This window comes from Eleginops maclovinus, chromosome 17 (genome assembly GCF_036324505.1).
Source record: "Eleginops maclovinus isolate JMC-PN-2008 ecotype Puerto Natales chromosome 17, JC_Emac_rtc_rv5, whole genome shotgun sequence".
Taxonomy (NCBI): domain Eukaryota; kingdom Metazoa; phylum Chordata; class Actinopteri; order Perciformes; family Eleginopidae; genus Eleginops; species Eleginops maclovinus.
This window is the reverse complement of record NC_086365.1, coordinates 935,600-962,221: the sequence shown is the minus strand read 5'-3', so window position 1 is coordinate 962,221 and position 26,622 is coordinate 935,600. Positions and strand designations below refer to the sequence as shown.

At 41.3% G+C, this 26,622-nt stretch overlaps 1 protein-coding gene across 1 annotated transcript in view; it reads left to right on the top strand.

Moving 5' to 3' along the window:
* Positions 1-207: 207 nt before the first annotated feature.
* Positions 208-26,622, top strand: part of plxnc1 (plexin C1) — a 33,655-nt gene continuing 7,240 nt past the window's right edge. The window contains exons 1-23 of the mRNA XM_063905914.1: positions 208-1,287; positions 2,371-2,493; positions 7,074-7,208; positions 7,291-7,391; positions 7,477-7,582; positions 7,735-7,900; positions 8,080-8,182; positions 8,356-8,431; positions 8,759-8,800; positions 8,921-9,054; positions 9,698-9,877; positions 14,413-14,521; positions 14,805-14,978; positions 15,059-15,220; positions 15,323-15,422; positions 15,642-15,743; positions 17,223-17,326; positions 17,401-17,442; positions 17,530-17,654; positions 18,062-18,260; positions 20,466-20,612; positions 25,738-25,906; positions 26,358-26,458. Of these exons, the coding sequence (XP_063761984.1) occupies positions 292-1,287; positions 2,371-2,493; positions 7,074-7,208; positions 7,291-7,391; positions 7,477-7,582; positions 7,735-7,900; positions 8,080-8,182; positions 8,356-8,431; positions 8,759-8,800; positions 8,921-9,054; positions 9,698-9,877; positions 14,413-14,521; positions 14,805-14,978; positions 15,059-15,220; positions 15,323-15,422; positions 15,642-15,743; positions 17,223-17,326; positions 17,401-17,442; positions 17,530-17,654; positions 18,062-18,260; positions 20,466-20,612; positions 25,738-25,906; positions 26,358-26,458 (3,696 nt within the window). The 5' untranslated portion in view covers positions 208-291. The remainder of the gene's footprint in view (positions 1,288-2,370; positions 2,494-7,073; positions 7,209-7,290; positions 7,392-7,476; positions 7,583-7,734; positions 7,901-8,079; positions 8,183-8,355; positions 8,432-8,758; positions 8,801-8,920; positions 9,055-9,697; positions 9,878-14,412; positions 14,522-14,804; positions 14,979-15,058; positions 15,221-15,322; positions 15,423-15,641; positions 15,744-17,222; positions 17,327-17,400; positions 17,443-17,529; positions 17,655-18,061; positions 18,261-20,465; positions 20,613-25,737; positions 25,907-26,357; positions 26,459-26,622) is intronic.

The following is a 26,622-nucleotide window of genomic DNA, read 5'->3' as shown; positions in this document are numbered from 1 at the left end:
AAGTTTAACACCAGTTCGATCGTCTCGCTGGTTCTGTGGAGAGAATTTAACTGTGGTTTACTCTATTTTAAATCACAAATGCCAATTGCAGCTGTAATGTTGCAAAACCATATCTCAGAAACAGTTAAAAAGTCTTAATTTTCGGTTTCGCTGAACTCGCTCCCTCCCACTCTCAGCACTTCTCCTTTCAGGCATTGCGCTTTTACGCACAGCCTCTGACACTGTGGAGGAGAGCAGAGCGCCATGAGGACAGTCAGTGTGTAAGAGTGCTGCTGCCACCCCTGCAACAAGATGATCCTGTTGCCTTTTCTGTTGTCTACTCTCTGGGGAGAACCGAGTTGGTGCCTGGAGGAGGACGGAGGCTTCACTACTGACACACACATCCGCCACTTCGCCGTGGCCACCAATACGGTTTACATTGCAGCAGAAGACAGGCTGTACCAGCTGAACCACGACCTGACTTTGGTTCAAAATCTGACCCTCAGAGGGATCCTGACAGGTGGGCGTCAGACGAACGATGCGCAATTTTACCGGGATTCTGAGACAAAGGAATTGAATGCATCTTTCAGCGTCAACATATTGTTGCCGTTTGTTATAAATGGCACTCTGATCAGCTGCGGTGTTATCGAGTGTGGGTACTGCGAGGTGTTGGAACTGAACAACATTTCCAATGTTCTGTACAGCGAGCACATCCAGGTGGGGTCTCTATTGCGCAACAGTTCGTCTGTCGGCTTCCTGGTGAATGAGAAGGAAACAAATCCTTACATTCTGGCCGCCTTACAGCAAGACGAAACAAAATCCACAGGGAGCAGCTGTTCGTCTGTTGCAGAAGAGGTGAACCTTCATAATACCAAACAAAGCCAGCGAGGATTTATTTTTTCTACTGTTGGCGAGCACAATACCCATGTGATCAAACGGGAGGGCAGTGTGCAGTTTGTAGATGGATTTCAGATCAATTCCATCATTTATATTTTCTCCAACTTGCCCTCAAGCAACACAGTCCGTCTCATTTGGCTCGAGGGTAAAGCAACCAAAAAGCAGACTGTGGAGTCTCTGCGGGGCGCGAGACTCAGCCTCTCCAATAATACATGGAAAGGCGGCAGACTCCTCTCCTCTTCTGTGATCCCGGGGGGGGCTCCAGTTCTGTGGAGCGGCGTGTTCAGTGTAGACGGAGGACAGACCAACACCGAGCTGCTTCTGTTTGACATCAGCCCGGATCTAAGCATAAAGGCGGATGAAGATCCGGACTTCTGCAGTGTGTGCAACACAATGAAGTCGGGGAAGTCGGTGGGTCCTTATTAGAGAGGAACGGGGTATCAGTGTGGTACATGTTTCACCCCTGGGAAAAACAATATAACACGACTACTACTATACAACTAATACTAATATTACAAACAATAATGATAATATTAGACATTCATTAGGGAAAGGAACGTTTGGGGCTCTCTGCTGGAGCTGTTACCTCCGCGACCCTGACGGATAAGCGGGAGAAGATGGATGGATGGATATTGAATTAAAGACTTCAAATGTTTTGAGGGCAAATGAAAGATGTATAAGACGCTAAAAAAAACAATGCCAGATTTAATCACATAAGTCAAGTTTCTACTCGATCTCAAGTATTACCAAAAGTAACGTAATACAAAAATATGATTATTTAAAAGTATTTTAAAATGGCATTCTATATAAACTGTATAGGAAGAAAGTACTACAGGTCGTCCTGATCTGATTATTTTATGATTTTATGTTATTAAAGGAAAGTTGTAGATTTGTGAGGCTCTTATGGAGTTGACTGCTTACTGCCACTGCACTCGTTTCACCTACAAAGGTATTAATTCATTATCAGCACATTAGTTAGCATTCCATTTATATACTTAATAAGATACAGTTAGCGGTAACAGTGGCAAATATAGTGGCGACTTATTGGAAATGTAAATGTTAACACATTCTTGTTGTCCATTATTTGTTGCAACATTATTTATTTTTCTTAATTTGTCTCCAAGTATAATCCAAATTCATTTAATCTATAAAATGAATTGTTTTTTGGTGAGCAAACAAGTTTGGGGTATGTCAGCTTCACTCTTTGGACCTGGTAGATATTTAAATAAAGGTAATGTTGAATGGGATATGTACCCAAATAAATGATATGTCATATACAGATCATATACACTTGTTGCAGCTCATGTTCAACGACACTATGACATGTTAACATTTCAAATACATACATGTGATTTACTGCAACTACACCTAGTGACCTAGCAATGCATTTAACTGAGATTGATCGGCAATTTCAAGTGTATATATTCAAAGCTCTGCTCTTCATCAATCAATAAACACCTGTTGGATTCAAGCTTGATGATGAATGTCTTTCAGGCAAAGACATTGACGCCAAAGATGTTGCGGTTCAGGCAGAAACACATGACCTCTGTGCTGGCAGTGAGAGAGAAGGCCTGGATAGTGTTCTTCATCGGGACGGGAGATGGTCAGCTCATGAAGGTGTGTACAACTACTCATATCTATGCTTAGAAAAAGTTCCATCAGGAGAGACTTGTTTTGATGTAACAATATATATTTATTGATAAGAATACACAGATGAAGTAAAGGTGTTTGGTTGTTGTGCGGGAATATCAATCGGGAGGGGGAAAACCGAGCCGTTAAACCCCCCCTGTCGGTCTGAAGACGAGTGGTTTAAGCTTGACGTGAAGCCTGGATTCAGAGGAACGGGAGGTGGAAGGGGTGGAGGTGGGCTGCGTCGAGTCACCTGCAATGACAGCCGTGAGGAGGGGAGATTCAAAGGTTTAACAATGCGCTGTCATTCACTTGTGGGAATAGAGGCGAAGTGATAGGTTTAGCTGGGGAGTGAACGCCCCTGATTTGCTGATTGAGATGGTGAGCGTAGTGAGATGGAAATGCAGTCAGTTCCATACATTTTTGGACATTTCCACAATTTTCATTATTTTGGTTCTGTACACCCTTACAATGGACTTGAAATCAAAAACTCCATATGTGCTTTAAGTGCAGACTTTCAGCTTTATTTTGACACATTAAAATGTGTTGTAATACCTACACCATTCACCTGATCTGGATGTAAATACCCTCAAAATAAAGCTGAAAGTCTGCACTTAAAGTACATATTTATTGTTTAATTTAAAATCCATTGTTGTGGGGTACAGAGCCAAAATAATGAAAATGGTGTCAATGTCCATATATTTATGGACTTGACTGTATGTGAATGACAGATATAAAGACGATGTTCCTGGTTGAACCTGCGCTGAGCTTCAATACTTCAGCAGCACAGATGATAGAATGCATTTATTGTTCTCTTAAACTAACCAGTGTGTTTGCAAATTTACAAATAAACGTCATACATATATTTCCTGAACAACAGTGTTTATTTAATGACTTTACAACTTTGACTATGACCCATACTGTGATTTATTTGATGGGATTGAGTGCAGAAGACATTGGTAATTGACATTTCAGTCTGCTTAGTGATAAAAAAAAAAAAAAATCCCTCTCCTTCATGTGGTCCAACTCCTTGATACAACTATTGTTACGCCACATAAACTCTGTATGCTCCCTGGCAGGATTAAAGACTCAAACATAAGTCTTGTAACACCCCACTGCAACCCGCTGCTGGACACAATACACCCTTTCTTTCTGAGTTTACTTTTGCAAGTTTACGTTAAACCCCCTGGTTTTTCTCCCAGCTATGCAGCTAAGAGAGAAGAATTGCTTTTCTATTGACTCAATGACGAAAATAACACATAAGGTTAAGACCTCTAATACTTATAGAAGATGTTACCAGTCTATCCTTTGGTGTGATTTTAAGCGTAGTGTATAGCTAAATAGAAACCAGAATTGTATGACACAAATACCATATTCAGTTAATTAAGCATTATTTGTATTTATTACACGGCTTAGTTGAATTCTCGATTCTTATTGGTCAATTTGAACATGTGACAGATTGTTAATACAGTAGTACTGACGTCTGTCAAGGACTATAATGACCGTTGTTAAGGAGGATCAAGAAAGAGAAAGGAAAAGAGGTAAAAACACCAGAAGAACACAGACAGGAAGTAAACACTAACAGGAACAGGGTCTGTGCTCTGTAGGGTTTCAGGAATTGTTAGTGGAACAGAAACTGTGAACAGACTTGAACAGTCACAAAAAACCATGTGGGTTTTGCTTCTTGACTCACACATGTACAAATAAAGCTCTGCATGCACTGATTTCTTTTGCCTTCCTTTGGCAGATTTACTTTCCTTTTCCACAAGTTAAACAAACAAATACAAAAACTATAAGTGTACCGCGAGGTCGAAGACTGTCCCGATTCCCCGTTTCCGAGGCTCAGTCCCACCTCTTCCTTATGTAAGGTCTGGTCCCGCTAAATCCAAATTATTCTTGGACTATTGCATTTAATTCAAGTTATAAATAGAAAGAATGTGTTAGGACCTAAATGAATTATTAAATAATAATTTATAATTAAACACAGAAATGGCTCTAACACTGATAATGAGCGTGTTCTTTTCCCCATAATGACCGCCTCGCTGCACATTATCCCTTACATATTTATAATCACAATGTTCTTCAACAAAACACAGGAAAAGGTATAATTAACCAAAACAAGAGTTTGCATAATCCTCATCTCGCTCAGTATATTCATCATGAAATCAAATCTGATGCAACACATCCTGTGCAGGGACAGCACTCTCACTGACATACTACTATACAGAGTTGAGCTGAACTAATCCCTAACCAAACTTATGAGTAGAAAGTCACTTATTTACTCCAGAACAAACCCACCCCCTGCTCTTTCCCTCAAAATATCTTTAGATCCATATCGTTTAACCGTTCAGCAGAAGCACAGCTTAACTGCAGACACTCTGAGAGGCAAGCAAGTGTTAAAGGGCCATTTTACTGCAGTATTTGTCTGTCATTCTCAAGCGATGGGGAGTCAGAACAGGCTAAATAGGTTTACAAATCCAACTTAAATTAAGCAATTTTAAAATGTGAATGCACAACACATAAAAAGATGCTCTTGTCTCTTATCTCAAAGACACAACCAAGAGTTGAGAATGGTGTCGCATCACACACTACAGGGTGTTATCAAACCAGAGGGGGCAAGCAACACCTAATGATATTACGTGATGTGATAGGGAATCAAATGTAAAAAGAATGGAGACCGGCATGGTGCAATAATATGCTGTAGTGATACTTTGCAGCATGGATAAAAAGTAGGAGGCTCAACTAATCTGACTGAGAAAAGTGGTTGTGGAGACAGCCAACATGAGTGGTCTATACTTCAGCGAGTTTAGATATGTGTCAGTACAGTAGCATGCCAGCTAACTATCGCTTGGCAACAGCGCTAACTGCTCCGGCTTATCTCTCTTATTGGCTATTGTTGTCAAACATGTGATGATGTGGTGAAACATGTTTGACATTAATGGAGCACACTCGATAAAACAACTGCAAACAGACTGGGTCTGTTCTCACACCACCAGATCATCTGAGACAAACATCCATACTGTTCTGGGTCCTAGACTAGAATTCCTATGAGGTGTGGCTGGCCTGATCAGGTGATTTCCATAGCCAAAACATAGCTGCATCATAACCTGTGTATGTGTAAATAGAAAAGTAGAGCATCACAGTGGAAGTGACCTGAGGGGACATACTGACAAAAAAAACATACTTTTTCTATATGGGTGTGAGATATTAGTGGTTTCAACACAGCACCACCATTAGGACTAAAAGCATAATGGATGATGGTTTCCCTCAACAACCTAAATGGTTTGGTTATTAGCAAGTGGCTGGAAATGTAAGAGAGGCCTAAACCACAGACCCGCCAGGAAATGCATCTCCTGAAACACCATAGCTGATACAGCCTGCACAGTTTTCTGAAGAAGCTGTGGTGTGAAAGCTGTAGAGCTGAGTAGAAATTCTGGCTTCAAAGAAGAAGCTGAGGAAGTATGATTTTCTGGAAGAAACACCCATTATATAAAAACAAGTTGTATAAACCTCCCAATGTGTGAGGATGTGACAGTTTTGAATAGATTTAAGTTACATGGGAACAAACAGCTGAAGCAGTATGACCTCGGTTAAGATACAGGCTTTTATTTTTGCAGAATCCTGCTGTACATAGTTCGAATTGGAGGCTAAGGTTCAGACAGTTCAGGCAGGAGTGTGTAGAGAACAGTATAGCAATGGAACAGGGCCATCATTAATGTTAGTGATTACACCTACTTTCCATACAAACACTTGCAGAGATTGTTTTATTATAAACTCCTGCGCTTTTCCTCACATGTCGAAGCAAAATGTACATTTTATGAAGCTCAACCTTTTGTCCTGACAATGGTCCAGGTTACCTGGTCAGTCCATGGATGTATAATAAGAACTGGATACAGCGTTGGAGGCGGGGCCTCGTTCATTCCTATGAGAGCTGCTCATTGGCGCATGAAGACAAAATGTCCTGAGATTCTCGAGAGCAAAACGCCACAAATTACCCATCATGCCTGGCTGTCGAGAGCATAGAGCATGAGCCGTTGAGTTTCCCTTTAAGCCCCGCCCCTGACCTCCCAGTGTCGGCTCAGTAGAATGAATGGAGAGAGAAAATAAATCTGGACTCAGCTTTTAGTGCATTTTACAACTTTAAGGACCTACTGTTTTTAATAAGGGCTATACAAGGGTTCATACTGGTTAGTTTATTTAGTTTTAAAAAATGATCCACCGATTTACAGATGTCTTTTTACCAATGTAAGTCAATGGAAAAATTCTTTCTGGCCCGGGTGACGTCACGGACTGACACGGAACTTGTAGTACCCAGAGTTTGTCCACTACCAATATTTTCCTCAAGCTGACAGCTGGTTGCTCTTTGAACATGAATGCCATGGTTTTAAATGAAATACAATTTGTTGCCATTTGTTTGTTTTATATTTTGAGTATTTCCTTTTCTCCAGCAAACAATAAGGAAAATGTTTTAATCCACTCAGTATGGTAAAGGTATGGTTTATACCTTTGATAATTAACAGCACCTCTGTTTGTCAAAAACCTGACAAAGCTGTGTTCCTGTTGTTCAGCTTTCTGTGGACCAGCACTATCGGAGCTCCTGTCCCACGGTGCTCTACAGGGCCGATGACGACCGCAGAGTGTTTCCCAAAATGCATCTTGATCCAGTGGATCTTAAACATGTGTACATGGCATTCCAAAACCAGGTAGGGGCTTTCACATGTATGATGTGTTAAGTGAGCACTGGAGATTATCTGTGTTTAAAAAATGTTGTGTGTTTTGTCCTAGCTGAAGCGTGTAGCCGTGTCAAAGTGCGGCACATACACAGATGTGCAGGCCTGCTGGTCTGCACAGGATCCACACTGTGTCTGGTGCGGGTCTAGCAAAAGGTCAGGAAACACAACACCTGCTCGCAGTCTTGCAAACAAACATAATTATCGTTCTCTTCATTAAAATGTCATTTTCTCTGCCTAGTTGCACATTTGAAGATGACTGCACAGATTCAGACTGGTTATCTATCCCTGACGATTCTCACCAGAAAATGGTTACCTACAAAGTTGTGAAGGACAGCACTGGCCAGGTTTAGATTCTATTCATATTGAACTATAATAATGATAATAATAATCATAATAATCATAATAATCATAATAATCATAATCATAATAATCATAATCATAATAAATCATGTGTGAATCAGTTATTTCTCTTACATTCACATCCTTCTTCTCTCAGGTCATGCTACACATCCACACACACCTGACTGTGGGACAGAATGTGCAAGATAAATTTACCTGTAATTTCTCTACAAGTTCAACTGAGCTTTGTAGCAGGGAGAGCCCCCCTCCAAAGTTCCCACAATGCACCTGCATTCTTTCAAATAGCTCACTTCCTGCTGAAGGTCAGTGACTTTTGATGTAAACATAATTGCAGTGAATTAAAAACCATGATTAATGACAATTTTACAAGATTCCTATAAGATAGAAAGTTAACAATCTGTCTAATTCTTACATAAAAATGTGTGTTGCTGGGACCTACAACCAAGACTTTAACCATTACTGTATAATATTCCCCCAACAGGCTGGCATGTTACAGTTTGGATAAGACTTGGGACGACAGAATTGAGGGAACAACTGAGACTCTCCAACTGCCCTGACATCAGGAGACTGCCAGCGTACGTCCTGTAAGTCCACTGCACACACTTTAGCATATATATAGAAAGATTATTCAATCCTAGAAGATATAGCCAAGAAAGCAAAGAAAAAACACATACAGTATTGCTATGTGTTGTGTCAGGAAAGTATGATTCATATCTAAGTTAACCACACCAGCTTAAAGCCTTTGTCTTCTCTGCAGGTGTCGAGCGTGTTTCAGGGTTGGGTGTGATTGGAGCGGAGACAGCTGTACTTGGGCCAACCAAGGAGTGGGGGATGTAATAATGCATGTTTTTCTTTAACTAAGTCTCCGCCTTGCATTCTTGCATTTGTGCAAGTGATTCATTCTAACAACAATTCACTGAAACCACTGATTTCAAATTATTATAATAGTTTAACTAGTTCGGAAATGCTGTTATTTACTTAGCTCTAACCCAGCCTGAATGAACTTATCATCAAAACAAATTGTCCAATTTTTGTTCATTTTAGTGGAAAACATTATAGTTATTGGAAGCAAGCTGCTTTCGAACTTAGCTATTGAGCCCAGCTAACATTAGCAGGTGCTAAATTCACTGTGCCATCCTTTCCCTCTCTTGCTCTTGTAGGAAAGTGTTTGCCAAAAAATGGAGTCAATGATGAACTTTCCAGTGAGTTTGATGTGTTATAACACATATTCTTCCTCTCATAATACCCTCATGCACATTCAGTGAAGCATCTTAAAGGAATGCAATAAAACAGATTTATCTTTGTGTGTGTTTCCCTGTCAGAGACCAGAGATCTCCTCCATCACTCCCGGCAATGTGTCTTTCTACGGCAGGAACCACGCCGTGCTGTCAGGCTCAAACCTCAGTGATGTGATCAGAGTGAGGATTCAGGGCGACATGGAGTGCATTCCACAAGAGTGAGTCAGTTCAGGAGGGGTATTATGAGCAGAATATTACACACTGATCTGCTCAACAGTATTGGCGGTTCATTGAATAATTATCAAGTACTTCCAGTCCATGTGCACTGATCTCTCCTACAGCGAGGGAGGGCATATACGTTGGTGTGCAATACTGTTTTGCTCCTCATACTTATTCAGGAGATTTCCTCTGAGGTTTTAAGAGAAAATAGGCTTATGTTGGGGTTCACACGCTCCTGCCAATCTGGATTAATTTGGTGTTACAGTCACTCAGAAACCCATTCCTTTACAGTGGAGCAGCTGCTGATCTGTCAAATGTGTGAGTTTTTTGGCATCAACTTACAACCTCTCAGGTTTCGAAAATACTTGAATCCCTGTTATGTGCAAGATTTTAGTTTTTAAGCTATGTTAAAGGCATTATCCATTTCATTGTTCTTTCACCTAAGAAGTCTTTACCATACTTACAAAAGTAGTTATAATTGGAATGGCAATGCCTGAGAGTTTGGGTAATGGTTTTGTTTGGTAACACAGGAAGTGAAAGTGAGTTTGGAGTGAGTTGAGTGTTGAGAAGAGGTATAAAAAGTTGCAGAGGAAAGGGAGGAAATCTGCCTCAACATAAACTAACTGCTCTCTCTCTGATCAGATCTCCTGTGTGGAACAACACTGGCGTGAGCCTGACGTTCCACATTCCCAGTGCAGAAAATAAAGGTGTGGTCAAAGTATGTGCTGTCCTTCCAGATGGTAGTTGCCATGGCAACGCCACAATCACCTACCAGTCATCTCCATCATGCACCGACATCACACCAAGCAGCTCCTGGATCAGGTAAGCCTGGATTGGTTTGCATGTTTGGATCCCAACACGAACATTGATGAGAATCTTCTGGAATCCATTCAAAAATGTTATGATCAGGGGACTCATTTATTAAGCTTTGCGTAGGATTCACGTGAAAAGATGGCGTACGTACAAACAAAGGAAGTGAATATGCAAAAAATATTCTAATTTATAAAACAGTGCGCACGCAAGTCCTACGCCCAGTTTCTCTTTATTTATATAATCAATGAACTCAAAATGCAGCGTAGCTTTTGCAGACTGCAAGTAACGGAGATATTTGCCTAAAAAAAGGCTGTACATTTTTGTTTATTTGGTGGTTTGTGGTCCGGCTGTCGATCAGCTGTGAGCAGCGTCTCCACTGCACCCTGTGCGTCTCACCCCCCCAGCAGAAACTCCATCAACCAGTTAGAGCAGGTGTGTCCAAACTATGGCCCGGGGGCCACATTTATAAATAAGTCCCTGGAGTCATTCTGTTTACTGTCACACACTGCTTCTAAAACAAGCTTTCCTGTTTGCATCTCTAATGGAGTTCAGCACTCTTTACAGTTTTAACATTTACTCACCTCCACATTATTCCTGTTCAACTTACATATACTCGACTATGTTTAACAGTACACACACACATACACACACACACCACACACACACACACACACACACACACACACACACACACACACACACACACACACACACACACACACACACACACACACACACACACACACACACACGTATGTATGTAGTTAATTTGGAAGGTATTTAAATAACAATCAAAGTAATCATTATTGAGACACTAGAATATTAACTATGAACAAAAAAGACCATCGCTGTATTCAGCTCCGTTCAGTGGAGAGGAGTGATGAGGCAACACGGGGTGATAGGAAACATAATGGTAACATCATGGTAATTATAAAGATATAACTATTGATGACATACTTAAAAAAACATTGTGATGAAGTGAGAATAAGTAGGCTATTTTAAGATCTCTGCGAGTGAGTTGTCAGTAGCTCAACAGGGCTAAAACTTATTCTAAGAAACAATGTTTACGGTTCATGGGTCATTTCGTAGTTAAGGACAGCCACTTCCCAAAAACAACGTCTTTCACCATGAGAACACTTCCCTCTGTAGTTGTACTTACTGAAAGTGCCACTTCTGCTTTTGTTATAAAATGTCTTTCCAAACTTTTGCTTGGGTGCAAAAAAAGTGAATTTACTAAAGCTGGAACATAGACATAAATAATATTATAATAATAACAGGACAAAATGTATGTATCTGTCTCTTTTATGTTCAAATCCAGAGGAGATAAGCTTCAATTTAATTTGAAAAAAGACAGAGCTTTTTCCTCCATTATTATTTCACCATCCAGCCATTGAACCAAAACTCAGCCCTTCCTCATATCAAGAGTAAGTGGATGGCATTAGAAAAGAGCTTTTCCTGTGTTAGCGAGCAGTCAAATCACTTCCCAACACACACAGAGGCTGTGTGTCACTCTGCTCAGATAAACTTTCACCACACACACACATTTCGGGGGCAGTCTTTCGTTCTGTTTCTTGTAATGAGGAACCACCATACAGGTTTGTATACATGTAAATGGTCTGCAAATCCATGTGTTCCCTCCAGAGGGAGTTTATCTCCCCTACATACTGATATACACCTGAACATCAGTGGGAGAGGACTCTTTAAAGTAGAGACGCTACATACTGATATACACCAAAACATAATCAGGAGTGGACTCTTTAAAGTAAAGACGCTACATACTGATATACACCTGAACATCAGCAGGAGAGGACTCTTTAAAATAGAGACACTACATACTGATATACACCTGAACATCAGCAGGAGAGGACTCTTTAAAGTAGAGACACTACATACTGATATACACCTGAACATCAGCAGGAGAGGACTCTTTAAAGTAGAGACACTACATACTGATATACACCTGAACATCAGCAGGAGAGGACTCTTTAAAGTAGAAACGCTACATACCAATATACACCTGAACATCAGCGGGAGATGACTCTTTAAAGTAGAGACACTACATACTGATATACACCTGAACATCAGCAGGAGAGGACTCTTTAAAGTAGAGATGCTACATACTGATATACACCTGAACATCAGCGGGAGACGACTCTTTAAAGTAGAGACACTACATACTGACATACACCTGAACATCAGCAGGAGAGGACTCTTTAAAGTAGAGATGCTACATACTGATATACACCTGAACATCAGACAGAGACGACTCTTTAAAATAGAGACACTACATACTGATATACACCTGAACATCAGCAGGAGAGGACTCTTTAAAGTAGAGACACTACATACTGATATACACCTGAACATCAGCAGGAGAGGACTCTTTAAAGTAGAGACGCTACGTACTTATATACACCTGAACATCAGCAGGAGAGGACTCTTTAAAGTAGAGACTCTACATACTGATATACACCTGAACATCAGCAGGAGAGGACTCTTTAAAGTAGAGATGCTACATACTGATATACACCTGAACATCAGCAGGAGAGGACTCTTTAAAGTAGAGACCTACATACTGATATACACCTGAACAGCAGCGGGAGAGGACTCTTTAAAGTAGAGATGCTACATACTGATATACACCTGAACATCAGCAGGAGAGGACTCTTTAAAGTAGAGACACTACATACTGATATACACCTGAACATCAGCAGGAGAGGACTCTTTAAAGTAGAGACACTACATACTGATATACACCTGAACATCAGACAGAGAGGACTCTTTAAAGTAGAGACGCTACGTACTTATATACACCTGAACATCATCAGGAGAGGACTCTTTAAAGTAGAGACACTACATACTGATATACACCTGAACATCAGCGGGAGAGGACTCTTTAAAGTAGAGATGCTACATACTGATATACACCTGAACATCAGCAGGAGAGGACTCTTTAAAGTAGAGACACTACATACTGATATACACCTGAACATCAGCAGGAGAGGACTCTTTAAAGTAGAGACACTACATACTGATATACACCTGAACATCAGCAGGAGAGGACTCTTTAAAGTAGAGACCTACATACTGATATACACCTGAACATCAGCAGGAGAGGACTCTTTAAAGTAGAGACTCTACATACTGATATACACCTGAACATCAGCAGGAGAGGACTCTTTAAAATAGAGACACTACATACTGATATACACCTGAACATCAGCAGGAGAGGACTCTTTAAAGTAGAGACACTACATACTAATATACACCTGAACATCAGCAGGAGAGGACTCTTTAAAGTAGAGACACTACATACTGATATACACCTGAACATCAGCAGGAGAGGACTCTTTAAAGTAGAAACGCTACATACCAATATACACCTGAACATCAGCGGGAGAGGACTCTTTAAAGTAGAGACACTACATACTGATATACACCTGAACATCAGCAGGAGAGGACTCTTTAAAGTAGAGATGCTACATACTGATATACACCTGAACATCAGCGGGAGACGACTCTTTAAAGTAGAGACACTACATACTGACATACACCTGAACATCAGCAGGAGAGGACTCTTTAAAGTAGAGATGCTACATACTGATATACACCTTAACATCAGACAGAGAGGACTCTTTAAAGTAGAGACGCTACGTACTTATATACACCTGAACATCATCAGGAGAGGACTCTTTAAAGTAGAGACCTACATACTGATATACACCTGAACATCAGCGGGAGAGGACTCTTTAAAGTAGAGATGCTACATACTGATATACACCTGAACATCAGCAGGAGAGGACTCTTTAAAGTAGAGACACTACATACTGATATACACCTGAACATCAGCAGGAGAGGACTCTTTAAAGTAGAGACGCTACATACTGATATACACCTGAACATCAGCAGGAGAGGACTCTTTAAAGTAGAGACGCTACGTACTTATATACACCTGAACATCAGCGGGAGAGGACTCTTTAAAGTAGAGATGCTACATACTGATATACACCTGAACATCAGCAGGAGAGGACTCTTTAAAGTAGAGACACTACATACTGATATACACCTGAACATCAGCAGGAGAGGACTCTTTAAAGTAGAGACTCTACATACTGATATACACCTGAACATCAGCAGGAGAGGACTCTTTAAAGTAGAGACTCTAAATACTGATATACACCTGAATATCAGCAGGAGAGGACTCTTTAAAGTAGAGACCTACATACTGATATACACCTGAACATCAGCAGGAGAGGACTCTTTAAAGTAGAGATGCTACATACTGATATACACCTGAACATCAGCGGGAGAGGACTCTTTAAAGTAGAGACACTACATACTGATATACACCTGAACATCAGCAGGAGAGGACTCTTTAAATATATTGGTTTGTCACCAGTATACCTACATATATCCACTAGTGTATAACCACACACCTGCGAGTACCTTCATGTCACACCCCATGGTAAGAAAACGCTTTCTCTGGTAGTGAATGTGTTTTATATGTCCTCTTCTCTGATTGGCTGCTGCTCTGTTTCATGTAGTGGGAAGAGGAACATCACTCTCATGGGTTCCCACCTGGAGCTTGTGGAAGGGGTCCTGCACAGCCACCGTCTGCAGGAAGTCATGCTTCCCAGAAACATCCACTCTCAGGTGGGTCTCTATGTGATGTTCTCTTACTTTAATTATGTCATATCACATCATGTTACATTACACGTCATGCTATAATGTGTTATGTTTGTTATGCTAAAGTATGTCATGTTGTGGTGTTGGTTTACATCAACCAGTGTCACATTGTTTCATGTTTAATGTAGTATAATCCTTATGTCACATTACATTGCTGCTGCAATATTATCAGCATGTCATGTTATGCCCTATACAGATTTTCTTATATTATACTGTGTACAACACAAAATGTGTTTTTAATTGTGTTCAGAATCTCACATATGACGCTCCTGCAGCCGAAAAAGGGATTTCTGCTGTGACAGTGTTTCTGAAAGTAGCCAATGAGAGCTTGGCCTGCTCCAAAACAATTAGCTACCATCCGGATCCCGAGTTCATCAGCTTCACGTCCACAGTGACAGGAGATGGTTTGCGCATCACCATACAGGTAACGCATCTTTTTTAACACGCTCAAACAGAGGACATGAATACACAACGGTCAATGTGTGTCTAATGTTGTCCTTACAGAAAAAGGCGGATGAACTGGCGATAAGGGAAGCAGAGTTATCTGTGTGTACTGTTCAGGGCGAACACCCCTGTGTAATGAAGGACAAAGAGACCAGTAATGAGACGGACTTCTTCATCTGTGAGATCGAAAAGACACCCTTTCCTAAATTTCAGCAGTTAAGGGTAAATCTATTAATACTGAGCCACAATTGAGAAAAAAAAAAAAGAGTACACATGTACTGCTCTCCAAAGGTTCTTTGAAATATATACATATTTTTTCTACAGATAAATTATGGACACAGGAGAGTGATCCTGAACGGCAGGAATTCAATCCTTCAGTACCTGATGCTGCTGGTCCTTCTGCTGATACCCTGCATTTGTGTTGGTAAGTATAGGGTTGAATAATTGACCCACCACCAGCCTCAGAAGCATTGACTGGTGTATCTGAAGCGGAATAAAAACTTTTCTTATTTAATGCCTGCCGCACCAGAGGCATTTTGTTTCTGTGATGTTCGTCTGTCCATCCCATTCTTGCCAACAACATTCCTCAGGATCGCCTGAAGAGAATTTCTTCAAACTGTGGACGGACGTCTCTCTGTTTCAGTGGTGGTGATCATCTACCGAAGCCAACAGAAGAAGCTTACTGCTACGATGAACAGGCGTATGGAAGACCTGGAGCTGGACATCAGGAATGACATTAGACAAGGTCAGAGGCAAACATCACAGAGTCTGTGGTTTAACGTAAGAGAGGAAAAACCAGGTGCTTTCTAAAAACGTTTTCTTTATTACTTATTTTCTCACATTCCCCTTTACATCCAATAGCACTCCAATTTAGATGAACGGTTTCTTTGAAAAGGGGTCACAACATGTATAAGGTATCAATATGAAAACTAAATGTATAATAACACAGTTATATCAATATATCAATAAAATAAAATATGGGTTATATGTAAGGTCATCCTAAATATTACAATAATACAGTCCAATATACTTAGGAAAAATATCCATATACCAGAACATTAAACAAATTACCATACTATATTATTTTGCACACAGTCCAGTTCCTTTTTATGCAGCCTTTATAATCCTTCCATTTCTAATCCCAGTTTCTTCCTATTACATCCACCAACGGTGTCCATCTTTTTTTTAAAGTTTCCCTCTGTAATCGTAGCATATGTGCAATTTTTTCCATTGTATGAATATTTCTTAAAATTTCCAGTCATTCATGTGGGTGGATCTTCTCAGATACCCACATTTGAAGAAAGATAGGTCTTGTGCTTGGCAAAATGACTTTGCACATGTATTACATGTAGATTCGAAAAGGTCTCTTTGGACCATGCTCTGAAAGTAGCTTTATTTTATTAGAAGCTTTTTCTGAACTGTGTTTTTTTAAGACATCTTTGATACCTAGTTAGATTGATACACAGGGTTGGCCGATACTTCTGTGAAGGCTTCTCTTGGTTCCTCCTCTAATTTCACTTGTCCGGGACTCTACCTGTCTGACTCGTTACCTTTTGTAAGCTCCATCCAGTCGAACAGTGTGATTGGTAAACCGGTGGAAGACTCTTATAACTTTTCATTTTGCTCCATCATAAGGTCAAGATTGTTGATGTTTATTAAATTATTTGGTTTATTAACAAATGCCTGTAAAAATAGTCCTCATCACATCTGGCTCATCTGTTTGTATCAACAACTTCTGAATATTCTCATGCTCTCACTCAGACTAAGATAGTGAGCGTGAAGTGACCTGAGGTGACTCAACCTTATGAGACTCTGGTTCCTATGTTTAACCACTTCAGTAAACACACAAACATGCAGTTCCTCTTATGATGTCAGATACCCTTGTTCCCTTTTAAAGTAAAACATGTTGATCCACTGTGGTTGATGTTAGACACCAGTATGTGCTTAAAAGGCCTCCTCTGTATCAGTGATGAAGTGTGAGACCAATGAGTGAGCGGCAGCAGCTTCGGTTCTCTTTCCCTCTTTTAATTTTCGATCTGTTAACTAATGCTCTAACTGGCACAGTGACATATGAATAATCTGTCTCACACACACATACACACACACACACACACACACAACTACACACACACACACACACACACACACACACACACACACACACACACACACACACACACACACGTCTAAATGCGTCTGAGCAGCCTCTCTGAACCGTCCTCAGGTTTTGTGGATCTGCAGACAGAGAAAGCTGACCTGATGGAAAATGTCGGAGCCATTCCTTTCTTGGACTACAAGCACTTTGCCTCCAGAATCTTCTTTCCCGAGGTACATTGTAAATTGTAAAACATGAAACTTATGACGATGTTTCCAGATTTCCAACGTAATGCTTTGTCCCTCAGGACGACTCTCTGATGAGGCTGTGTATCAAAGACATGGGCCAGGTAAGGTTCTCCCCCCCGGCTCTGATTGATGTCGGCACCATGTGTAGCTCTGTCAGTGATGGGTTTTTGTGTGTGACCTGAAATCAGGATGTTGTAAAGGTTCACCTTGACGACTGTTGCCAAGGCTTGTCCAGGCTGCTTCAGGATCAGCTCTTCCTCACATCCATGGTGCACGCTTTGGAGGAGCAGAAGCGCTTCACCATCAAAGACAAGTCAGTGTTTATACTGTGTCAGTCAGCTAGAAGACTCATTGTTTTTGGTTTACAGATTTCTTTAGTCCATTAGTACTTTTTCCATGCTGAATGACTTATTACCCAGAACCCCTTCATGAGCATCCTGCCTGTCACAGTCTCTTCACTTTCATCCTTCTGATGATTCATGGTTTTCTTGTCAGTTGGTAAGTCATGACAGCTGGGTCGAGAAAATAAAAATAAAACCCTTGCATGTTTTTGTAGCTTGTCTATCCACCCAACAGTCCAGAACCGTTAGATCCATCCAATCAGAGGAGCTGAAAATTCAAATACCGCATTGGTTTTGAAAATAGTTCCAGGTTTTTCTGAGTAATTGCTACATCGATGAACATCCTCACCTATATATATTATTTTATATATTTTATCAGATGTGCTCTGGCATCATTGCTAACCGTAGCGCTCCACCATAACCTGTCGTACCTGACGGAGGTGATGGAGGCTCTGCTGAAGGCTCTGACGCAGCAGAACAGCAACACACAACCCAAACTCCTGCTGCGTCGCACTGAGTCTACCGTGGAGAAACTGCTGACCAACTGGATGTCCATTTGCCTTTATGGCTTCCTCCGGGTGAGCTGCTGTTACCTTTTCTGTTCCATAAAACTCTAGTTGGATTTCATTTCCAACAAAAGCTGTCCTTGTCTGTCCTGTGATTATTCATATATTGGTTTCCAGGCCTTGGAGCCCTTTTTTTAACACATATGAAGTTGAGTTGCATATTGATCTGGGCCTGCAGGAACATGTAGGGGGACATTGCCATGCATCAACATATAGCTTAAGGGAGAGTGGGGTAAGATGAGCCAACTTTTACTTATGTTGTCCTCTAGACAATGAAAAACAAGATAGAAGTCAAATGTCAACAGCCTTTACTTCAGGATGTCTTCTCTCAATCAAAAGGATAGCAAAGGGCCATGCAAATATGAATTATATTAAAAAAGTGGCTTAACTTGCCCCAGCTAGGGGGTAAGGTGGTCCGAGTCAAGGGGTACATTGAGCCATCTGGGGGTAAATTGACCAATTGACTGTTTCAAGTTTAAACCTGAAAAAAATATATTCAAGATTCATTCAAGAAGCTTTATTTATCCCGAGGGAAATTTCTCTGCCACTGCCTGCACTGTAGTGACACCTCATCAACATTATAAATCATGTTGCAGGGAATTAATGCCTGTGAAACAAACCTTAGCTGAGCCACTGGATCCTGTGATCTCTTACCTGCTAAACTCTTCTCTCTCCAGCTGTTTGCTACAGGAATGTTGTTTCTGTAATTCAAAGGCCAGTTCACAGATTTCTCTAGAGGAGGCCATGGAACTGGTCAGCAGTTTTTCGATCTGGTCTGAACCTCCTTCTCTCTCCTCAGTGAAGACCCTCTCTGCCTCTGCTGTTCCACTGTACTGTGCCCACTTCCTTTCCTCCTTCCTCTTTATGTCTCTACACAGGGTTGACCTGTTGATATATCTGTCTTTAGCCACTGCTCTGATGGATTCTCCAGCCACGCCATCAGTGGCTCCTCTCTCTCTCCTCAGACTTTCTCTTGGACTTTCTTGGCATGATGCTCTTCTAAGGAGCCAATCTCCTTCTTCAACAGACTGCTCCAGCTCCGCTGTCAAAAGGACAGATACTGGAAAAAAATTCTTGTCTACTGCCATAAAACTTTATAACAACTCACCTCTGGCTGGCAGAGAACTCACTGCTACACTGAAAAAACTAAAACGTTGACTTTTATTAAATGTATTATGTCAACACATTTCTCATAACTGTATGTTAGTTTAAAGCAATAATATTGAGTTTAAATAAAAAATGGTTAGGTTCAACTTAATATTACTGCTTTCAGCTAAACTAATACAGGTAAGTGACATTTTTGGACATAATACATTTAATTAAAGTCAACGTCTCGCTTTTTTCAGTGTACATAGTTTTGGTTTCTCCTCTCCAGTACCATGAACAACCATGAAGATTTTGGCACAACTGCTGCTTATATACTACCATATGTATAAAGGTTTCCTAGACTTGCTGCAGTTTATTGTTTCATTGTTCTTATAGTTCATTTATTAAATGTTTATACTTTCTTCCAGCTTTAAAGATGTAAAGATTGTAATGTGTGTACATCAATAAAGTACCTATCTATCCATCTACAATGTTTAAAACATAAAAACTAAAGTGTGTTAAACTACCGTGAAATAGCATTTTCTACCACAGAAACATAACTTAACCGCAGTGCCTCATGGGGGGTTTAGTTTAACCACTGGCTCACTTTGCCCACAGCCAACAACTGTCTATCTTAGTCCTCATGCTAATCTTTAGCTAACATAACCATGGAAATGGACATCAGCGCTTCACAGCTCTCATAGAATTAGAGTCCTTCATGTTTCACAGTTTTACTCAGCTCTGTTACAATGTTTAAGATATGTACTTTACATCTTGATTTTATTTAAATTTGCTAGTGCTACTTTATGGTAGCGTCTGACCTCCAGTCTACCTGCCATTCATTACCAGGCAGTTCAAACCAGAAAGGACTCAATGTAGAATTGACACAAAGCAAATGTGTGTGTGTGTGTGTGTGTGTGTGTGTGTGTGTGTGTGTGTGTGTGTGTGTGTGTGTGTGTGTGTGTGTGTGTGTGTGTGTGTGTGTGTGTGTGTGTGTGTGTGTGTGTGTGTGTACGTGTGTGTGTGTGTGTGTGTGTGTGTGTGTGTGTGTGTGTGTGTGTGTGTGTGTGTGTGTGTGTGTGTGTGTGTGTGTGGAGACCCTCTCAGTTTCTGTTTTCTGGCTGTGTGCAGGAGACGGTCGGCCAGCACTTGTTTCTGATGGTGAGTGCCATCACGCAGCAGACCGCTAAAGGACCTGTGGACTGCGTGACCGAGAAAGCTCTTTACACACTGAGTGAGGACTGGCTGCTGTGGCAGGCTCATGACTTCCGCTGCCTGGTACACACACACACACACACACACACACACACACACACACACACACACACACACACACACACACACACACACACACACACACACACACACACACACACACACACACACACCAAATTAAATGTGTCACAGGGTGAGTCAGAAGTGATCATTTAGACTTCCCTATTCTTAGTTCTTTTTTTGTCTACAGGACACGCTCTTTTTGTTATCTACAAACTGCATGTTTTCTATACATGCTCACACTTTCTGGAAATGTGCTGCTATGATTTAGCATTTCTAAACATATAATTTTTAGACATCCTTAGTGGGGGGTTAGGGTGTTATGTCAGTGCACGGCGGCTGGTGCTGAACCACTTCCTCCTCCAGATTATATTTTGGCCCTCTGGAACATGGAGAGTACAGCTTTAAGTGTTTGACATTGCTTTATTTATTGCTTTTATTGCAAAAGATGTTGCACAACAAAGACGTTTTGAAATAGTGGACACCACAAAAATATAAATACACATGTCAGATTGTATTGCAGAATAAATCTAAATTGCAGGTTATTCACGTTCAAACATATCAAGCAGAGTTATAAATAACCTCTTATGAATTCTGTTCATCTGACAGCAGGTCAAACAAAAGGTTGTAAATGAGAGATGTGAATGCTGACAAGAAACTAACTATTGGAAAGGCCTGGGTTAGTCCACAGCCTATCGCTCATTTGTATCTATGCCCAAACTTAAAACAAATGTCCAATTTTAGTAGTAGTAGAGCAAGAAGGCTCGAGTAAATAGGTATTGAATAGTTAATAAGAGTACATTTCATAAGTCTTCTATTCACTTTAACGCACTATTTCTGAAGAGGAATAAATGCAGACAAGATATAAACCTGGGACATCAATCTCAGGACGAGGACAAATGTCAGTAGACCTGATTCTTGACGAAACACAGAAACGTTTTTACATATCAGTTTTTTTGGATAAGGATTTCGGTTTTTGTGTTTGAAACTCTTATTCAGTAGGACCTATGCATGCATTTCCCCCACCTTTTAACTGTGACTCCCTAATCTACTGTCTTTAAGAGACTTTAGCAGTGTCAGTCTAAAGCTAGAGTCAGGATACTGCTATCATAGCAAACCTGTGGGATCCAGTAGCACTGTGTCATGGTAGCTTGCCGCTAACAGAAGCTAACTAATATAACTAAGTTAGGCTGAATTTAATCAGTTATTTTTATTGTAACTCAAATTTGTATTGAATTTTCATTCAGAACAAAGAACACTGGTGGTGTAGTGCAGTGATTCTTAAACTAGGGGTCGCGACCCCAAACGGGGTCGGCAAAAACTTCCGTGGGGTCGCAAAATTATTTGTTACTTCAGTCGGAAATTAGCTGTTATAACACCTGGTGAAACAACGAAAAATAAAATGTCAATACAATGAAAATCTGCCTTTTTCTCATTCCTACACGCTGTTAAGAGGGAGAGAGAGAGAGAAAAAAAAAAGTTGCCCAGCTTTAAATGGCGTTTCGAATCGTTTATTGGTCCTATGATAGAAACAATGTAACAATCTGCGCCCACTGTTCAAACTCAATTTCTTCCCGGTTTTTTTACAATACGTCATAGTTAACTCGCCACGTTACTAGCCACGTTTGTGATACTAGCCACTTTTTTAGCCACTAGCCTAGTTATAACTTTCATCAAAAATGGACAGGTGGCTGCTAAAAAACAATGATTTGAGCTCAGAAGTGCCATCTACCTCCAGTTGTGCACCTACTCCTCCGCGATCCTCAGATGGGACAAGTTTGGCCGGTGGTGAGAATAAAAAAGACCCACCAACGAGGCGTCGCCGATACCTGAAAGAATTTCTTAAATATGGATTCACGTGCCAGGTAAAACATGAGCTCGACCACCCACAGTGTGTTATTTGCGGCGATGTTCTGGCACATGAAAGTTTAAAGCCCACAAAAATGAGACGACATCTCGAAAGCCGACATCCAGATGATGCTCAGAAACCCATGACATTTTTTTTACGAAAAGAAGCTGCGCTGCATGGGCAAAAGACCGTTGTGCATAGCCAAGCTACTGTGCCCACCAAAGCCTTGGCAGCGTCATACAAAGTGGCCCACCTTGTAGCCAAAGCACAAAAGCCACACACAATTGCTGAAAGCCTCATCCTTCCTGCAGCAATTGCGATGACCACAGCAATGCATGGTGAAAAGATCGCAAGTGTGCTTAAACAGATTCCCCTCTCCAATGATACCATGTCCAAACGCATTAACGACATCGCTAATGATATGAAATGCCAGCTCATCGAGAGAGTGAAAAACAGCCGGTTTTCTTTGCAGTTAGACGAGTCTACTGACTTGACTAATGTAGCCCATTTAATGGTTTTCATTCGCTACAGTCATGACGGGAAACTGCATGAGGACATGCTGTGCTGCTCTCCGATGGAAGGAAGATGTACTGGTGGAGACATTTTTAACTGTCTTAATGGTTGGATGGAGGAGACAGGCCTGGATTGGGATAAATGCATAAGCATATGCACTGACGGTGCCGGGGCTATGATGGGAAAACACAAAGGGCTGAAAGCCAAGGTCCTTAGCGTTGCACCACATGTCAAGTTCACACACTGCATTATCCATAGGGAGGCCCTGGCATCCAAGACACTTGAACCCGAGCTTAACAATGTTCTTCAAACAGCAATCCAAATAGTGAATTCGATCAAATCGCGCCCTTTAAATTCACGACTCTTCGCCCTTCTCTGCCAGGAAATGGGGTCTGCACATGAATCCCTTCTTTTTCATTCAGAGGTAAGGTGGCTTTCACGGGGCAAAGTTCTTACACGCCTGTTCGAGTTGCGAAGCGAGGTGCGCACCTTCCTCTCAGACGTGCATTCCCCTCTTGCAGACCATCTCACTGACTCGAGATGGTTATCACGTCTTGCATACCTGGCGTGCATATTTGACAAATTAAATAGTCTCAACCTGTCACTACAAGGCCCCAGCACAAACATCCTGACCCTCTCAGACAAAGTGAATGCTTTCACAAAAAAATTGCAGCGTTGGGCAGCCCGTGCAGAGAGTGGGGACTTTGAAATGTTCTCGGAGCTGCACGACTTTTTGGAGAGTGACATGAATGCCAATTCATTGAAAGAGTCAATAACCTGTCATCTTCGTAGTCTCCTCGACAAATTCAATAAGTATTTCCTCACGGAGAATGTAGAGCCTTTTGACTGGGTACGACAACCATTCACCAACTGCTCCTCAAACAACCTGCCATCTGAGCTCGAGGATGCGCTGATTGAGCTGTCCAGCGACCGCACATTGCAGGCGTCGTTTGCCTCAAAAACTCTAGATGAATTCTGGCTGTCAGTTGTGCAGGAATACCCCGGGTTGTCCAAGGCTGCCATGGACATCCTCACGCCGTTTGGATCAACCTATCTGTGCGAAAAGACATTTTCGTCCCTGGCCTACATAAAGAACAAATACAGATGTCGTCTCAACAGCATGGAGGAGAATCTTCGTGTTGCTGTGAGCAGCATCGATCCCCGAATTGACCTGCTATGCTCGCGGAAGCAGGCCCATCCTTCTCATTGACATGGCGTCCGTATAAGAGGAAGTGAGATCGTTCCAATCATACACACTCTCTGTTGACTCTTGACTCCCGTTTGATTTGGACATTTGTTTCATTGCTTTGTTTGTTCCAGTTCTTGTTTGCGTTAATAAATTGTTGCCGCCCAGGCCTTTTCTTACACATTGCCTATTTGTTTTTGCTTGATTGACAGTCGTTACCATGGGTTTGCAATGCATAACGTTGTCCTGGCAACGCGATTTACAGCCCGCCCCCAAACAACCAAACTGCAGATGGCATTGCTGTTTCTTTCAAAATGTATGACTATCACTCAAATCATTGGAGACGCAAACTCGTAAATTAATTCACACAAAATCGTTCCTTTTCCATAAAATAATCGTCATACATTGTTAATTTGTTTGGATTGGAACAAAAAATCGGTTGCTACGGAAACGTGACGTCACACTTACACACTTTTGGGAAAGTGGGGTCACCAAACCTCTCCAGTTTTTTTTGTGGGGTCGTCAGACAAAAAGTTTAAGAACCACTGGTGTAGTGCATAAATAAATCCCTCTCCCCCAGGGTCTTGTCATTGACATTAAAAGACATGGCATGGGAAAAGTTCAATAATAATGATAACACAACAGGAATTAGGTCAGCAATGGGCAATAAAAAGTGTGCAATTCTTGGTAGACATTCAAATTAAATCGAGTCTCTATCATCTTTTATGTGTGTCCAGAAACGCTCCCAAAGGACTATCCTGAAATGATTCAATTCTCGATTCACAATTCTAAAATCAGAAATCTTGAAATATCAACCTATAAATTGCATCAACAACTTATGACACATAGAAGAAAGAGCCTAAGAAATGCCATCATATAATTAATCATGATCTAAACACTTTAAACTTGAATGAGCACTTCACCTAAACAATGTGTTTCACAGATGAATGACTAGAGAAACTCGACACACACTGGACCGTCTCACACTGCAGAGTAACTGTGTCTCTGTGACACACACGCACACTCAAGTGTTATCTTGTTATGTAACACTCTGTTCCATCCTGGGCACTTTGTGTTCCTCCCCTCCCCCACACAGCACTCACTTTATCTGATCTAATAATACACCATCTAACTTACTGCACATTTCCAAGGAAATTAGATGCTGTCCGACGACACTTTGACTGTTACACTCTGCCACCTCAAAGATCCTGCTCTACGATCTCACAACGGAAGAAGAATGACGTCTAAGGGCCCTTATTATTTCCCATGTGACACCGTACATACCATTAGTGCTTATTTCAGTTTTTTTGGACAAATGGAACATACTGGCAGCTGATGATACAATCCTGCCGGTTAGAAGAGAATATCTCGGCACATATACTTAGAGTAGCTTAGGACCTTTAAGACACACTTTTAAAGCTGCTTGTTCAAAGGGGTGCCCACTCTCAGAGTGCACAGCATAGACTCTGGTGTGTGTGAGCTGCAGAGACTATGGTGTGTGTAAGCTGCAGAGACTCTGGTGTGTGTGAGCTGCAGAGACTATGGTGTGTGTGAGCCTCAGTGAGCTTTTCTCTGTCCAGAGGCTGAAGGTGCTGTTTGCTGTGGGTAGCGACGGAGAGCTGAGCGAGCCTCTGGAGGTCAGCGCGCTCAGCTGTGACTCGGTGGAGCAGGTCAAAGAGAAGATCCTGAACACCTTCAAGGCCAAGTTCGGGTTCCCCTACAACACCCCCCTCAGGGAAATCCATATTGGTGAGTGACAGACCGGCTCCTCAATCCTTTATATATTTAAAGAACCTACTAACATCCTTGTCTTTGTGGATGACGCCTGATATTTAATATTCCTCTGTGCGCCGTTCTTGTCCAAAAACGTGAAATACATCACACATCGCACAGTGGGACATATCTTTCAAGAAGCGTCAGAATACTTCCTCCGGAAACTTTAACTACAAGCTATAAAAAAGAGGCCTTCTAGATAAGTGACTGAGCCTCTGATAAAATCTAACTATTGATCATTGATCAAGACACATTTTCTTAAAGTTTATTCCAAAATCAAAAATACATATTTAGCTTACCTTCCTGTGGTGTTATAAATCGATCTACTTTGTTTTGTGTCATTATTTGGAATGAAGTGCTAAAAATATTATTTTAAATGAGCTACTCACACTGTTTAACCGTAATGTGCTTCCCCTTTTCCTCCCAGAGTATGAGAGGGAGGGGTCGTTCATTCCTCTGGAGGAGGTGGATGCGAGCTCTGAGGTCATCGGGGAGGTGACCATGCTGAACACACTCACGCACTACAAGGTGAGGAGCGGGAGGAAAGGGTTATTAAGTGTCCCTGTTGGTGTAGAGGGAACAGAGCTCACTGTTTCTCAGACTCATCTCAGTGAAGGAGAGCCGCCTGCATCAGCTGCTCCTGCTTCCTCCTACAGGAGAGGAGCATACGGGTATTTCCGGTGGTGGATTTC